General features: G+C 28.4%; 1 protein-coding gene across 1 annotated transcript; it reads right to left on the reverse strand.

Annotated features, from left to right (window-relative positions):
- Positions 1-5588: 5588 nt before the first annotated feature.
- LOC100781155 (homeobox-leucine zipper protein ATHB-6) lies at positions 5589-8087 on the reverse strand. The gene is made up of 4 exons (XM_041006942.1): positions 7947-8087; positions 7423-7796; positions 6912-7288; positions 5589-6483 (listed from the first exon to the last, which is right to left on the reverse strand). Exons 2-4 carry the CDS (start codon positions 7487-7489, stop codon positions 5983-5985), a joined length of 945 nt encoding a protein of 314 aa, XP_040862876.1. The 5' UTR covers positions 7490-7796; positions 7947-8087; the 3' UTR covers positions 5589-5982.
- Between the last annotated feature and the right edge of the window lie 10208 nt (positions 8088-18295).

The raw sequence follows: 18295 nt of genomic DNA on the forward strand, positions 1-18295 counted from the left end.
GGAACGAGTCCATGTTTTGTTTTGTTTTCTATAGATGGCCTGCTAAGTGCTAACAAACATCCCCAGTTCCATATTACATCATTATCGTAATGATAATTACAAAATTTAACGTAATCTGACGGACGCTGAGGTCCCACCTCTCCAAGTTGGAGGACCTGTTGAGCTCACACTCAGTTCTCATAGCCATCCTAAAGGTAGTGCTTCTGCCCTCATCATGTCACCGTTTACGTTATTTCTTTGTTACCTTCCATATCAAAATAAGAATATTTTTTTTTATAAAACTTCTAGAAAGAGCCGTTATGTGATTAGTCTCAATTGGGCTTTTTAAAGTAAGGTTTTCAATTCCGGTATTATAAGTAGAAAAGATTATTAGGACAAGAGATCAAATTCTATGTGTTTATAGAGTAACAACAATTTACAATATATTACATGTAACTCGTGAATTGAAATGATTTTGGCTTAAAATTTTAGTCCTTATAATTTAGTAAATTGATTTGATCCATTAATTTTTAGTCCCTAGATGTAAAATATATATATATATATATTAGGGAATAAAAATATATTTAAGTCTTATTTTCAAAAGGTTTAATTTAATTTCTTTATTTTTTTAATTTCTCATTAGGTTTTTAATTTTTAAAATCGGTTTGATTTGATCTCATTTTTTTTAACAAAAAATGCTGGAAGAAAAAGGAGATAAAAATGAAGTCGTTTAAAAAAAATAAAGAATCTCATTAAACCTTTTAAAATTACATAAACTAAATTGAACTTAAAAAATAAATCAAAGGACAAAAATAGTAATTAAATTTAAAAATTAAAAAGGATATAATAATAAAATTAGTATAAATTTATTCTTTCTTTTTTATTTCTTATAATTTTTTATATTTATTTTGAAAAATTATTTTATAGAAATAATAATTATTTTTTACATGTATGATTTTTTTATTATACATATATAAGTAAAAAAAATCTAGTGGAGGCCATTGCCCCCACACCACTACAGGTGGATCCATTCCTAACCTTAAACACAAAGTGCGTAGAGGCTAATGTATGCATATCGGATAACACTCCAACCTAAAGAATACACAACTATCGAGCCTCAAGCACAAAGTGCGTAGAGACTGCGTATGAGGATCAAATAACGATTCAACCCTTAGGGTACACAATCTTTGAACCCCAAGCATAAAGCACGTAGAAGCTAAGGTATGAGGATCAAATAATGATTTGACCTAGAGGGTACACAACCCTCAAGTCTCAAGCACAGAGTGCGTAGAGGCTAGGGTATAAGGATCAAATAACAATTTGACCCAGAGGGTACACAACCCTCAAGCCTCAAGCACAAGGTGCGTTGATACTTAATTATGAGATTGAACTTTGAGCCTTGAGCACAAAGTGAATACAAGCTAAGTTATCGGTATCGAACTACCTGATCTATAGGACACACAATCCTTGAGTCTCAAATACAAGGTGTGTAGAGGCTAAATCATGGAGTTCAGGTAATGATCCAACCCAGAGGACACAAGAACTAAAGAATAAAGATTTCTTTTAACCAATATCATTACAATATATACTTATTAAAAATCAATAAATTAAATAAAAAGATTAATTTACTTGGGAGAGTGTGTTGCAAAAATTCTTAATAAAAAATATTACTTTTAATTCTTTAACAAAAGTATATATTAAAATTTTATATTAATATTAATAGTACATAAAAAATTAATTTTTGAATTTTCTAAAACTAGTTTGTTTGTTCATTTTAGCCTTGTTCATTTTACCATTTATAAAATTATTTCTTTTCTAACTATATTTTAACTAACAATCTAACTTATTTTTATTTCTTTTCCTCTACCAATTTATCCTCTACCAAACCAACTATTTAAGTGTATGTTTGGTAGGTACTTAAATTGCTGCAACACCTTTTCCAATATAAATTTAACAGACAAATAGTAATAGGTGTCATTAAAGTATTGATTAAAAAATTAAAATAAAAATATTTTTATTGAAATACGTAAAATTTTAATTTTTATTAATTTTTTATGCATTCCCTTATTATTTTTGTAATAAATATTTTTTTCATTTAATTTTTAACCAATACACTAAAGATAGTAATTAACAAAATCCAAAATAAAATAAAAGTAAGAATGAATTACGGTAACACTCTCATATCTATTCTAATTACACATATATTTCGTTTTTTTTTTACCTTACAAAAAATTCTTTAACCTTTTGTTATTCCTTGCACTCGCACCCCTTAATCCCTTAACACGGTTAGTCAGCTAACTCCAATATATCATGTGCTCATCACATGTCTTTTAATGAATTCATTTTTGTTTAAATTGCCCTTTTCTTCTTCTTTGTGAGCACTTAATAAAAGGATTGAAGAAAAAAAAATTAAATTGTAGCAAGAACAAGTTCAAACCGAGGAAGAAAATCTAGAAATCCTAAAGCATCCAAACTCAACTCCCAATTTCTACAAATTGAAACAATAAATAAAAGACCACATCATACAATTTAATTAGCAAAATAATTATTATCTTTCATCAACACCATCTTTTAAGTGTGTAATCACGCATCAACATTGATAAATTAATGTTTGGACAGTACTCTCAAAACAACACAGCCCAGAAGTTACAAAAAGTTGATTCCTCCATAGAAAAGTAAAATCTTATTAATCAGACTTTATGGCATCATCATACTAGAGGTACTCTCCTACAAAAATGAAGAAATTATTGATAAACTTCATGGCTGAGTCGTTATGCCCAATAACAACGGTGGTTCCACTAGTCGCATATGTAATTAAAATAAATCTAAGAGAGGATTAGTATAATTTTTACTCTAAAAGTAAAAACAAGAATGCTGATTCCTTAGGAACGTAATACGTGCAATCACCGTACACGTGCATGATGAATCGGTTCAAGATATACAATACAACATGCACTTCACTTATCTTATGCAAGGTCGAGAAAGTTAGCACAGCGCCATGTGCATTCTGCAACGGATATCAGAAGAAACCGATGCCAAAGCCCACAATAAAATTATTTCTTTACTTTTTCCATTTCCTTTTTTAAATTAAACAGATAAAATAAGAAAAGAAAGACAACTTGCTTTTGCAAGAAAAGAAGGAACTACGTGGCCAGCAATCAATGGCTGATATAGAAAAAACCAACAAAAAATACCTTCTATCCTCGAAATTGGAAATTTTGGTGTCCCTTGTGTTTTTTTTTAGTGGTTTAGTTTCGGGAGTAATATTTTATTTTATTACTAAAATAAAACACAGAAAAACACCTTAAATCGTACGTTACGAAACACTAGAAAGCTGCGGCTCCTGTCAGACACGTTAATGCGGGATCAAATCATCTGGCACTTCTTTTAAGGGACGTTCTCTTTAATCATCTTTTGTCTTTTTCGTTTAAGCATTGAATTTGGCGAAGGATCTTATTAATCGATGTAAGTCAGATGAGGGAATCAGGGAATGTTCTTAAAAATATACTGTAAATAAACTGAATTAATAATGTTTTAATAAAAAAAATTGTAATAAATTTTAACTGATACTATTTCAAGAGTATTATTTACTATTTTTATTTAAAATAAAGTACATAAATATTATTTCCTTCATATTATGTTCTTCGTATTTTTAGATAATATAACTAATTGTGATAAAAAAAATTTACAGTTATTATTATTAAAAAATAGAGTATAATTATAAATTTATTTCAGTATCTCTATTAAATATCAATATATAAAAACATAAAACAAATAGAATACTGAAATAATATATTTATATAAGTCGTGTCAATCAATGTTTCATTGTTTTTAATGTATTGATTTAAAAAATATTTTTATTAAACGTCAGGTATGAAGTATATTCAAAATATCAATACTAATAATTTTCGAGTTTTTTTAAAAAAAAAAGTTAATTAACGCTTTAAAAATACTTGTTAGAGTAAGAATATTACTTGTTAAGATTAATGCATTTGTATTTTTATATATATTTCTATTAATTAACAGAGGCTAAATCAACGAAATTTAGTCTTCCGGATAAAGGTTAATTCCTTATATTTAATGTAGTAGTGAACTAAGGTTTAAAATTTTTGCTAAAAAAAAGTGACAACATTTAAGGTCCAATGGTTCCCAAATAAGACTACTAAAAGAAATGTATACATGTAGAAAACAATAAATAAATAAATAAATAAATAACGGAGCCTAAGCTGCCCGAAATTCATGCACCTTGAAACTCGACAAGATTCTGAGCAAATGGACTACAAAAAAATTGAGTTGCTGCTGCTGTGTTGATAAGTTTAGGTGACCACACTCCAGTTTTGGACCAACTATACTCCTTCGTACAAATAAAGACACAGAGTTTAATTAATACAGGAAACCCACATCAATACATACTTGGGGAATCTAACGTTGTGGTATTTATTTTTTAATTAATAAAACGAAATAAAATAAGGTGGCTAGGATCATAATATAAGTTAAAACACGAAGAGAATAAGTAGAACAAATTTACATTTGACGTCGTTTGAAACATTAATAAATGAGTGAATACTTTCTAAATTTATATGCAACTTGAAAGTTAATTGATGCTTACAAAAATTGAATATTAATTGATCCTTTTTATTTAGAGAAATATTAATTGATCCTAAAATTGATAAAATAGTAAAGTAGTCCTCAAACTAATGTATTATGAACCCAAATGATTGAAGTAATGATATAAGATTTCATTATATTCACATAAATAAAAATGATTTATTTAATTGAAAAATTCGTCATTTTATTTGATTCTTATTTTATGTAAAATTTTCTTGAATTAATAATATTCATACATTATGAAAAATATTAATTTTTAACCTAATGGATTTGAGATACATGTGATCTCTCTGACCCATGAAAAAATATTTATATTATGAATCAATCTAATCCTAAAATTATAATGGTCATTTAAACTAATTCTTAAAATAAATAAAGTTGCACAATAATCTCTCAAATTACCAATTATGAATCAATTTAGTTTCTAAAATTGTAATAATCGGTTAAATTGTCTTTAAAATTAAACAAAAACAATTGCACTATTTTATCACCTAATTTATAAAATTTTGTAAATTATATTCCTTTTTGTGTGTACAATTTTTCCTTAAATTTTATACTTTCACAAATTTTATCTTAATATAAGTTGACTATCCACTATTTTTAGAGTTTCTAGCATAAATTGCTCCTAAACTTTAATTAGAGGCAAGATTCATGTTTAAATTAAAGTTTGCTAATATAAATTTAAATAAAAGTATGTTATAATCTCAAGTTTGATAAAAAAAATGTTTAGTATAATATGATTTATGTTTGATTTTTTTTTTAAAATATGTTGATAAAATAAATTTTATTTGAATGATATACTAATAACAAAAATATTTTTACTTGACACGACTAATGAATAAACAATGTCAATGGAAATGAACATTAAAAAACAACTCATATGTTGCCTCCAACTCAAATTCAGTTTAGTAGCAATTGTTGGTGAAAAAAAAATACTTTTACAGGAAAAGGATAATCAATCATAAACACTAGTAAACTGAGTTCAGTGAGGCAAAAGGATATTGTTTAACAGATTTATAATTTTTTTTTTCGTTTTCTGTTTGATAAAGTACTACATCGTTATTCTATACTTGAATTGAAATTTGTTTTTTACAGCATGGTTTGCTTTACGATTGAATAATTATTGATATTACCCACGATCGAGAGTAATAATTAACCTTAATCGTCATCCTTCATCTCCGACCCCACGCCATGCAGCCATTGATCTCTGTTCTCTCTTTCGTAACTCTATCTTCTGCACAGTGTTTCATTTTCTACCTTCAAGCAGCCTCTGTTGGCAAGTGGCAACCTTTTTTTACAACTTTTACCTCAATGAGCTGTGTTCAACACAACCGTGCAACATATTAAACAAAAATTTCTGAAAGCGGTTTCCAATTTTCCCATGTTTCTTCTATCTCAGCTCCACTGTTCTGGACAGTACCATTGCAGGGTCGGTGCTTGTTCATCGGAGAAGAAATTGCAGGCCTCATCGGCGCTCAAGAAATTGTGCTCCTCCGTCTTCACGTACTGCGCGTGATGATACGGTTTCTGGAACTGAAAACAGTTCATCGAAGACGGCAAGTACATGGTGTCTTCGTTCAAGATCGCGCTTGATCCGTCGCTGTCGGAAGAACCGTCTTTCATGAAGTCCACTTGCAAGAGCGATGCTGCGGCGGATCCTCCGACGACACAGTCGTCGCTGTTGTTGTTGAAACATTCGTAATTCAAGTGGTCCTCCTCCGACGACTCCGAACTAGGATTAATGTTCGAGGTTTCAGAAGGTGGGTCACTCTTACTTTGTTCCATCGTTTTCTCTTCTGAGTCTGCAGGCATCGTTGTTATCTCTTCTTCCTTCACCGAAACACCGCTTCCTGCTGTGTTCTCTTCTTGCAGCAGCCTCGATTTCAATTCCTTTATCTGCAAACACAATCCAATTTCAAAATCCACTCACTCTCAACTAACACTATATACACTATGAGAGTATTGAGTTGATTGAGTTTTTTTTAGATCACGGTTTTACACTTAATTTAGAGATAATCAAATATAAATTTTTCTTGTTAAATAAATCGTTTCTCAACAAAAGTTTTTCTTTATTATTAAAAAGAAATTAGATTAAGAGAAGAAAGCTCTTAATTAGAAAACTACTGATCATTTCAAGCATGAGGTTAAATCCATCGAGCATAGTTTCTAGATTGAAAGGCACGACCCAGAAAAAAAATTAATAGGAAAATTCAGCATGAAGTTTGTTTTCTCACTCAAAATTCACCTATACTTTTTAATTTAAAATTAATTAGACTCAAAATCAATTCTTCTAAATATTATACTATGTTGTATTATTATTCTACCTGCTTTCGTAAGGCTTCGTTGTCCTGATTGAGGGTGCCAAAGTTAAGCTTAAGAGCATCATAATTGGCTTTGAGGACACCATAATCTCTCTCCAATTGTTTGGTTTTCCATCTGGCTCGGCGGTTTTGGAACCAAACGGCTACTTGTCTAGGTTGCAACCCAAGTTCTTGGGCAAGCTTGACCTTCCTCTCAGGTTCAAGCTTGTTTTCAACCTCAAAGTTCTTCTCCAAAGCCTTCACTTGTTCCACACTTAGTCGACGCTTCTTCTCAGATTGATGCCCCGGTTCTTCAACACACCCTTCCTCGTCGAGTCCGTCCAACATCGATCGGAACTCCCTGCCATACATGTGGTGGCTGTTCCTCGGACTATGTTCCTCTAAACCAATGCAAATTAAATCAGACATCATCATTATTAGTATAACCAACATAAAACATGGATCTTGGATCTGTGTCTGAATTTTAAAAAACAAAAACCAATATTTAAAAAGTGTGAATGAATTAATTAAGCACCTGTTGATGATGATGGAAAAATTGTCATGAGGGCAGTGGAAGAATCTGAGCTGTTAAGTCTCTTCATGAGTGGGAAAGATGGGATCTTATTGTTGTTAGAAGAAGAAGAAGAAGAAGAAGAAGAAGAAGTAAGCCTTTAATGATTGATCCACTTTATTGTTGTTAGCAGTCAATGTCGTCTTTAAGATCTCTCCAAAGAAAGCTGATGAGAAGACAAGGTTTTTTTCACTCAAAAGGAACCATCGAAAAAGAACTGCTAGTCTCGTGTATTAAATTACAGCACCAATATTTACAGTCTTGTAAGCAGCTATACAAGTACCATTTATCTCCATCAACACCCCTTTGTCCTTGCTTTCTCACCACTTCTTCTCCCTCTTCACCCATCAAATAATTCATAAAACACAAAACAATACCAAACAGATTTATCTCTACACAAAACAAAACAAAATAAAAAGCACAACAAGAAGCTACTAATTTTTCCTTAGGTGAATCATTCTACATGGTTAAAAAGTAAGAGAGAGTACAAGTATTGGTTCTTCTACGATGATGAGGAAACTAGCTAGAGAGTGAATGAGAGGGAATAGTGAAAGGTTAGAGAATGAGATATGAATAATGGTGGTGTGGTGGGTTTGGAGTGAGTGATGAGTAGTTTCACATCCCGGTAGAGTTTCTGAATTGCACTCGCTTTATATAAACCCAACCGGGGTTAGAATCTGACTGGGGTTAGGTGATGGGTTGCTACTGCGGTTAGCTTTCAAATGAAAATGAACCCAAATTCAATCCAAATGCAACTTTCGGTTCACCGGTGCTTCCGGTTTTTTCGACCGTTTAGTGACGGTGATATTTCTTCAGGTTAGACCCTAACAAGTACTTAATTAATTGTTAATTGGTTGTATATAAAATATATTATGCGTGCATTCGTAAACGGCTCGGCTTTCGACGGCGCGGTCCCATGAACTAAGCTGGCCCAAGATTTGGGTTTCGTCAGCGTATCACGCTCCTAGCAGGAAATTTTTTTTAAGTATTCTGATTTCTGAGAGTGATATTAACTTATTAAAAATTATCATAAAATAGTTTATATTCAACTAAATATTAAAAACCATAGATCACTCCCTTGTCTGGTTGAGCGATGTATTACTTGAGATTCAGGTTTAATTTTCATGTTAGAGTAGAAGTTATTACTTATTAATATCGCTTAAATTTTCACTTTTTTGATCCAAGTTTTTTTTGGATTAGACACAAAACTCATTTTAGTCAGGGATGATTGATTATCTTTAATTTGATTTTTCTTTTTAATTTTTTTTCATCTATAAGATTCAAATTCAAGATCTTATTTTTCGTTTTAATATCGCTTTAATTTTTCGTCTACGATACCTACTAAGGACAGTACAAGATCGTGGAGGTCAGTCTCAACCCATCTCTTGTTGGTATGATAAAATACAATAATGTTTTCATGATAAACAAGAATCTCTAATTTTTTTTTACAACAAATGCTATCTTTAAAATTAGGAGAAAAATAAAAAGAAATAATAAAACCTAGTTTTTTTTTGGTTTAGACCTATTTTATGAAAATAATTTCGCTCGAATCTTGTTGGATAATTATGACAATAAACTTATCTTTCGAGTATTTAATTTACTTAAGATTTTAACTCAACACATTCGGTAACAAGGCCGTGCCAAACGATTTACATTCACACGATGATATAACAAATACAAGTATAATTGTAAAAGTGAAATAGAATACATTGTTTAATAGATAGAAATAACAGAAAAATGAATAGAGAAAAAATATTTCTCCTTATTTAAATAAGACAGAAAATTAAACAAATAAATAAACTACTTATATAAAAAAATATTTTTATACTAATTAAGAAAATAAAGTTAACTAAAATTTTAAACACTTTATTCTATTATGTTTTTCTTAACGTTAAATTACTTCATCTCATAAAAAAAAACATGAAATAACTTCATGAAATTTTAATAGAATTTAAAGAGAGGAGGCAAGGAGTTGAAGATATTAATACGCTTGTTAATAAAGTTTTGTAAATATTTGAACTTATGGGATTTTATTAAAAAAATGTGTAATACATGTATTATAAAAACATATGATATAATTACATAAATTTTTTAAGTATAATTTCCTTTAAAAAAAGTGTAACTTTTTTTTATTAAATATTCGTTAGACGACTAATATTTTAATTATAAATATCATGGAAAAGTCCATGAATTAAGTATTTTAAATCCACTAAGTTGTGAAGATAGTTCATTTTCTTAATTCTGTTTTCACAACTTTAAAAATTTACGTCTGTAGATTTATAAGAATTTTTAGCTTTAGTTTTCATATGAGTGTTTTTTGTATTTTTTAGTGTTTCACAATAATTGTAAAATATATTATTATCCATGAATATGAGCTTCTTTGAATTTTCTAAGTATTTAGGGATAAATTTACCATTTTGTCTCTAAGTTAAGTAATGGTTTAATTACCCATTTAATCTCTATAATTTTTAAATTTATTATTTTTAATTCTTATAGTTAATAAGTGATTTTTTTAGTTTATAAAATTTATATTTTAATTATCAAAAGGTTTTTATCGTTAAAATTTTTTAATTAACGAACTTAAAAAAATTAACCCTTTTAAAAATTAAAATATAAACTTAAAAATTAAAAAAATTATTTATTAACTATAAGAATTAAAAAAAATAAATTTAAAAATGAGTAATTTAACCTTAACTAATTTACTAATATTTAACTTACTAATATTTAACTTTTTTAAGTCCTTCTTTTTGGGAACTTGTTTTAAGTCAGTTTATTTAAGGAACTTGTTTTAAGTCCCTAAAAATTCAAGTTTGTGCCTAAATAAATTATATTAAATAAATTTAAATATTTAAAATTTAAAATTCCAATTCTATCCTTTATTTAACATATATATTTATTTTAGACTTCCACACTCGTCTTCAATCACTTTTTTCTACTTTATAAATTTTCAAAAACGTACTAGTTTATTAAAAGCAATTTAATCACCTTTAAAATCTTAATCTTGCTGAACTTGAGTTAATATAAATTTGTGAGCCACTGTTTTGTTAAATACTTAATCTGGACAGTCTTTTCATAAATTATCCCAGTAACCACAAAATAATAATTACATATTTACATTCTATTATCCAGCAACTTATTTTTATGGTTGATGTCTCTTTTTTATGTAAGTATTAATTTATCTGCTTAATCATACCTAGGGGTATTATAGAAAAAATAGTTTAAAAATCATAAAATGACTATTATTTTGGAATAAAAACAAAAGCTGACTATTATTTTGAAATTGAGAAAGTATTAACTTCACTAGTTACAAAACTTATTCCTTGACAAAAAAATGTTATTTGTAAAAGATTTTGTAGTGTTTTCGCTTTTAAAAAAGCAAAGAAAACCCAATTTAAACCATTTTGAAGTAAATTGGATCAAATTTGATTTTAAAAATAATATATTTAGATGATAAAAATAAATTTTATATATATATATATATATATATATATATATATATATATATATATATATATATATATATAACAATTTTTCTTCGAAAACAAATTCAATCCAATTATTGGAATGGTTGGATAGGACTTGGCTAGTTTAATATAGAAATTTAATTGGAGATGGAGATAAAGATAAAAGGATGGAAATTTGAAATGATAAAGAGAATTTTTTTTTTTTGGCCACTTATGAAAGTAGTGTATAAAATGTATATCTAAAAGTGAGAAAAATTGAAAAATTTTATTGACAGAATAAAAAATAAGTGCCTCATTGTTTAAAGTGTGCATTCTAATTTATAATATAAAAGTATGTTAAACTTTTTTTCCTGAACACAACCATAATTATAATTATTTTACGTCACTTAATTACAAAATTTTGATACTACATTTCATAACTAAACTATGTAATAAATTTATTCCTCTAAAAAAATGTAATAATTTTATACATAGCCCGGGACTTATCTAAATTGTGAAGTTTAGGAGCAGCTTTTGTCACAATATAACACACACACATATATATAAATATTATCTTAAAAATGCATACATATAAATATTGTCCCACAATTTAAAATTTCTGAGTTCTTTATTGATTATAACTCGAGTACATGATGACTCATCGAGTACGATAAATCGTGGCTGAACATCAAGGGCATCTACAAGAGATTCCATAGAATATGGATGATGTTCAGCTTGCCAAATCATTATTTTGTTCTTTCTCAAGAAATAATATTGTACTTTTTCTTTTCTTATTGTGACACATATTGTACTTGGATTTTAATTTTTTTTTTCTTAAATGTTCGAATTCAAAGAGAGAAAAAAATCTGTTAAAGTACCACCTAATCTTTATATTATATATATATATATATATATATATATACGGGTTAAAGTACCACCTAATCAAATAAAAATTCCCACTGGTTCGTACTAATTCGACCTGTAGAAGCAATGGTTAATTAACTAGTCATTGAGTTAAAATAAAATAAGTATTTTTTGAAGCGAGGCTGCTTCCCGTGACTATTTTTTCTCGGGATTTAATAGCAAACTATAGTTTATCCATCTATTGTTAATAAAAAAATACATGAATATACTGTCGTTAAATTTATTTTTAATTTTAATATGAAAGCTTAAATCAGAAGAATTTAATGATACTAATTTTGATATTTCGACGCCAGTTTTCTTTCCGATGATCTGTTGCTATTACAAGAATGTCCACTAATTTGTCTATTGCTTTATTGGTAATTACTAATTAGTATATCATAGGATGAAAAATCTTCCGATTTTATTAATTTTATAATATTTAATAAAGTTTTCTTTATTTTGAACCACATTTTTGTGCACCAATTTTCATTTATTGAGATTAACAGTATTAAATATTCACTAAGCTGACATCAATTGTCGTATAAGATAACTTAACTTAGCAAACTATTTATAATTTTGATAAATTATAAGGACAGATTTGTAAATTCATTTACGATGAATTAAAATCTTTTTTTTTACAAAGAAATCAATATAGGTAACAGATTTTTAATCTCACAGTTTTTAATTTGTGATTAAATTTAAACTAATGTGCCAAGAGTTCTATTTTATAGCAAATCACCCCTTTCTTAAAATAAAAATAAAAAACGTCCCTTACTAGAAATTGTGAGAAATAAAATTCTTAGATCCTTACTCACACAGTTCACAGGATATTTTGCTCGGCTAACTTGTGATCCATTGGAGAAAGCCATGAAACCCATATATGACTGAGGGATCAATCAAGATCATGCCAAGAAAAAAACAAAAGATCAACTCCATAATTACTAATGAGAAAAAATGTGATATAATTAGAGTGTAAAAAGTTTTATACAATCATTCAATTACAATTCATCGTATATGATATGATAAATTTATAGAGTTTTAAAATAATTTTTATAAATAATTCAAACGATAATTTATTATTAAATAATTATATAAAATCATATTATATTATCGGTACATAACCATAATAATCATTATTAATTCCTTCATTTCACCGTACTTTTTCACATATTATCTTACTAGTTGTCATTGTGGGTCAACCCACTCAACTCATCCTTGCAAAAAGTGTTCAACACGTGGACAAATCTAACTTGACTCATTTTTTTGTGAGACTATAAAAATTCATTTGGGTTCAATTTACCTCAAGTTGGCAGATTAAACGGATTATTTTACTATAAAAAAAATAAAATAAAAATCATTTTTTAAATACATACATTGGAATAATAAAAAAATGAGCATAAAGAAAACATATAATTACAATAAAAATAAGCTGTCTAGGCTCTTATTAACAATTAAATCGTGACACTTGAACAAAACATTAAAATAAAAGAAAAGTAGATCAATTCAGTTCATCACGAGTTCAACATCAATAAATCAAGTTCTAAATGAGTTAGGTCATTTTTTTTCTTATAATTGAAGTGAGCTAATTTTTATCAATCCAATTCAACTCCAACATGTGGTTAACTAATTTTGACTCAAGAGTTTTCACTCACTTTATTATAAATATATTATACCATCCACCAACTTATTTTTGAGGTTGGTCTCTCTAAATTAATCATATCTAGGAGTATTGTTGAAAAAATAACTTAAAAAAAATCAAAGGACAATTATTTTGGAACAAATAAAAAAAACTAAAAAGATTTTTATTTTGGAACGAAGATAATTAGGAGTACTATTATTTTTTATTTCCTACAAACTTCTTACAATTTCAGCCATATATATATATTATTTTGACATAACCAGATGGTATTCAAACCTATGAAAAGATGAAGTGCTTTTCAAACATTTTTGAACTGCTATTTACTTTGGTATAACCAGATGCTATCTAGACCTTCGCACTAGATCAGATCAGACTATCAAATAAAGGATAAAATGTTCCCAAATATTGTTACTACTCTATATTCAAATGATCCCACAAACTATATTAAGAAGCAAGAATACTGAATCACTCACACCGAATAACATTTGCTTCGATCAAAGCTATAAATATGATGCATAGGAAACCTATAATTTCATGGGTTTGGTTGCATTTCCTCATACGTAGAAATTTCTTATTTTTACACACACCCACGTTCCCTAAACTCGTGGCACACACAAGTACTTGTAAAATCCGTGTATTAATTCCAACTTTCACAGACATAACATAACTAGTACTGTCAGCTCAGCTGTACTAATGTGTTTCCATTCCAACGTCTCTTATCCTACGCAATTCAAGGGCAGTTGCCGACCAGTGACAGACAAGCATGAATGAATGGGAGAGGGAAATTAATGTTAGTTTCAGCATAAAAAGTATATATGCCCATCACTCCTCATACAAAATCAAAGTTAAAATGTGACACAACTTTTATGTATGAGTTAAATGACAACAACACGTGTGAGGTGGGCTCATAATGCAGTACAGAAATTAACTCAAGGAAAAAGGCACTGTTCTGTTTTGAATAAGTTGTTTGTGTGTGACCATGTGCAGTTGCTGCACATTAAAATTTGAGGTTGAAGGGTTACCATGTCCATGAAGGACGCGCGGGACAAGCATGTCCCCAGTTGTATGCAGCCAGAGGGAAAAGCCACGCCATGTGTTTATCAGTGTTCGAATTTTTTTTAACCATTTTAATAATATGGAGTATTTATTATTGATTTTGTTGATAATTAATTTCCGTCCAAGAACCTGATCATTTTTAATGAAATTTTCTCTTTCAAACAATTTTTTTTCATCCAAAAACTCAAATCCTAAACTTTGTTTGGGGTGGTAGTGTGTTTAATTTGGATTTAACTCGTGATCCAAAATCAGGTTGAAATATAGCTAATATAATTTGAAGTAAAAGTTTTCATATTTTATTTCATATTAAAAAATTAATTGAGTCTAAGATTTTTTTTTTTGGCAAAGAACACATAACTTTAATGGGATGTAATGTTGTTTAAAATGACACAAGTTAAGTTTAATAGTGATAAAGTTTTTCTATTAATATTTATCTCAATTATTTATTCAAAATTTGAAGTCGATATTACATGTTAAACTAAAACATCTTATGCTAATTTATTCACATAAAAAATTTAAATTTTACTACTTACGTGCTTGAACATTTAGATAATATTTAGCTTTACTACTTTTAGTAGTTTTTGAATCTAGAATTGATCTTCAAGTTAAAATAATTTAGATAATTCTTAAGTTACATACAAAAAAATTATATTAACTTTTACTACTTACCTGCTTTAAAAATAAAAACATTCAAATATAAACTACACCTCTTCAAATCAAAATCAATTTTAACCAGCAAAAATAATTTTACAAGTACTTGTATAAAGACACACTATGTGGACCTACATGCATCATCCATTTAGTATTACTACTGATAAAATTAATAACTCTGTAACACAGCTTTTCTTTATGCCTTGGAAACTGAGCAAATTATTTTAAATATGCTGAAGTTCTTTCACATGTCACGAGCCCTCTGGTTATGTCACATGTGTGTGTCTATATATATATATATATATATTAAATTAACTTGATCGAACCCTATCCTGTAAGGGATAATAGATAGTGGAATGTGTAGAAAAGCCTTCAACAATTCTGCAAACTCTGTCTGCATGGTGATTGGGCATGGGACATATTCATTGGTGTCGCTGACTTTCACAAAAAGTCTCTGAATAATACTGTTCGATTTTCCTAACACTAATTATTTCTCAATGGATATCCGAAGAATCTAACTTCTAAAGCAAGTTAACTTCTCTTTATATTTGGTTATTAATCATTCCCCACAAAAGCTGAAAAAGAATCTCAAACTATAAATAATTATGGGATAAAGATGCAGATGGTTTTCAACAGGCTAATGATTGAATCCATGACTAACACACAGTGAAATAATAATAATATTAAAAAAAACTGGATCGATCTTCTCTCGGTCAGGACAATATTTGAACTTTGTTGAGAATTTGCAGAAAAGGCACAAAGTTTGCTTAATTAGCCAGAAGAAATGGCATTGCCAAAAAGTAAGAGTCGGAAAGGATTCGCAAGTTGTGTTGGCATCTCAACGTGGAAAAAGTAATAATTATATTGATTTATCTGAGATGCAAATACCATTTTTGATTAATTCAGAAAAAGACTTTTCTACGAGTCTACGACATTTGACACTGCCAGGGCCATTCCCACCTCTGGCAAAAACATATATACATAGATGCTAGTGTCTAGAAATAAGGCAAGAAAAAATTTCATGTGATTTGAAACTAGGGCTTTACTAAATAATGTTTTAAAATTATGTTATATCTTTATACTTAATATTTTAAAATATAAAACATATTTAATTGTTTCTTTAATTTATTCAACTAGTATAATAATCTACAAAAATATATGGTAAGAAAATTTAAAATTTGTATTGAAATCACATTAAAAACCATGGTGAGAATCTATTAAAATATTTTTTTATTTCTTAATGAATGTCATAAGACATTAGTAGCATTTGTCTTGAAAATATGATTTTTGATTAAATATAAACACGCATTAAGGCCTCTTTGATGTAAGAAAACTAATATTTTAAATTTTGGTTTTATATATGTATTTTTTTTATTTAATGTATTGACGAATTTCTTTAAACCAAATAATTTTAGTTTCATATTTCAACTGCTACTTCAATATTTCAACCGTTACTTCCCCAATTCTGATTATTTAAATCAGCTATTAAACTAATTCTTAGGTTTAGATACACTTAAAACTTCCCACTTCTTTTCAAAGATGTGTTTCTCTACAAACTCAAAACAATTTATAACTTTAGCAACACAGTCTGTGCAGTGGTGTCACTTAAGCATATAGTTAAGAATTCAATTTACAATATATATATACAAAATAACATTTGTTGTGAGATACAGGTCCTTTAAATAGATTTCTGTGCAAGGATCAATATCAGATTTTCGACCAAGAAATACTCGGGCACCGAAAAAAAATCAGTTTATCAGTGTCGTAGCTGAATTTATGGCCATATGAGTCTGAAATTTGTTCTATTCGATCGACAACCAGCTAAGGCAGGACCCACAACCGCGCGAACACCATACCCCGTAAAACTCTAGCGAGTGCCAATATCTCCAAATTGGAACTGCATCGATTGGAACATTCAAGACAAGACAGGAGGTTTCATAAGTTTAAGGCAATCAATGTTTCTCCCAGCCTTATAATATGCCAAAATCGTTAACTTATTATTATTATTTTTTGAGAAGGCTATTTATATTCTCTTGGTGTCAAATCGTTAACTTAAATTATATAGATGAGCGATCAATTACATTAATTTAAGAAACTGTTAATTTAATCGCGGTTGATTATCAATAAGTAAACGGTAAGTTTAATTTATAGGAATGAAGTTGTTCTTTTCAAGGCTTGATATGCTAAAATCTAGTTATATATAAGAATTGAAAGGAGAAGGCTACTTTAATTTGCAAGTCGTCTATGATCTGAAGATTGGAAGAGACCAAACTTAACACTACATTAGCACAATCCTGAACCTCACCAAACCCACGAATGATCAATTAATTAATATTGAGAGGATCACATGGCATGGCTTTCGTTAAAGTGATTTGATTAGGCCCAATGGTTTAGAAAGTAGGAAAGAGATGGATCTTTTTGTTTTGCTAGCTCCTCTGGGGCCTACTAGTTGCTGTGCATAGAATCCAACATGGATGAAAAAATTGAGAGAAAAACAAATATGAAAGTAACATATTGAGAAAAGATTTGATAAGGAGTCAAACTTTGTCTGACAGCGCATAACCCTTAGTGTTAGGCAGCTTTCTTTTTTGTTCTCTTTGAGTGCTCTCCAAAGACTCACTGATAAAAGTTTATGGGGAAACATAATCTTGACTAATCACGAACACTTCTTTTTTCACCATTTTTTTATTCTATAAAATGCATGAACAAATTGTTTCCCAAATTAGGAGTTTTTTTAAAGTTCTTAAAGCTTATTATGAATACTATTAAAAATTCAATGTTCAAAACCTATCATAAATAATTGACTTAACTATTATTGGATTGTGAAAAAGCTTGGATAAATATCAAATTAAAATATTTTTTAATGAATTGAATTTTAAAATTATTATATATAATCTTAACAAGTCCTTGTTTCAATTTAACTTTAAATTTTGATACACCATATGAATAAAGATTATGTGTCCCAATTTAAATATTTTTTTTATAGTTTTCTCCTCATGTTTAAAAGTATTATCGTAAATTTATTTATATCTACTAAAATAAAATACTCACCATTAACGAGGAAAATATCTAATATTACGAAGTCTTATTTTTAAAAATTATATATGTGTGTAATTTTACAAAATTAATTATTGATACATTTTTA

This window comes from Glycine max, chromosome 11, assembly GCF_000004515.6.
Source record: "Glycine max cultivar Williams 82 chromosome 11, Glycine_max_v4.0, whole genome shotgun sequence".
Lineage (NCBI taxonomy): Eukaryota > Viridiplantae > Streptophyta > Magnoliopsida > Fabales > Fabaceae > Glycine > Glycine max.

What these genes read in the sequence shown, in the direction of transcription:
- LOC100781155 (XM_041006942.1), bottom strand. Translation starts at nt 7,489, where the DNA reads ATGAAGAGACTTAACAGCTCAGATTCTTCCACTGCCCTCATGACAATT. An exon ending in TTTTCCATCATCATCAACAG is followed by an intron (nt 7,289 to 7,422) that starts GTGCTTAATTAA and finishes GCATTGGTTTAG; the next exon opens with AGGAACATAGTCCGAGGAAC. An exon ending in ACGAAGCCTTACGAAAGCAG is followed by an intron (nt 6,484 to 6,911) that starts GTAGAATAATAA and finishes TTGTGTTTGCAG; the next exon opens with ATAAAGGAATTGAAATCGAG.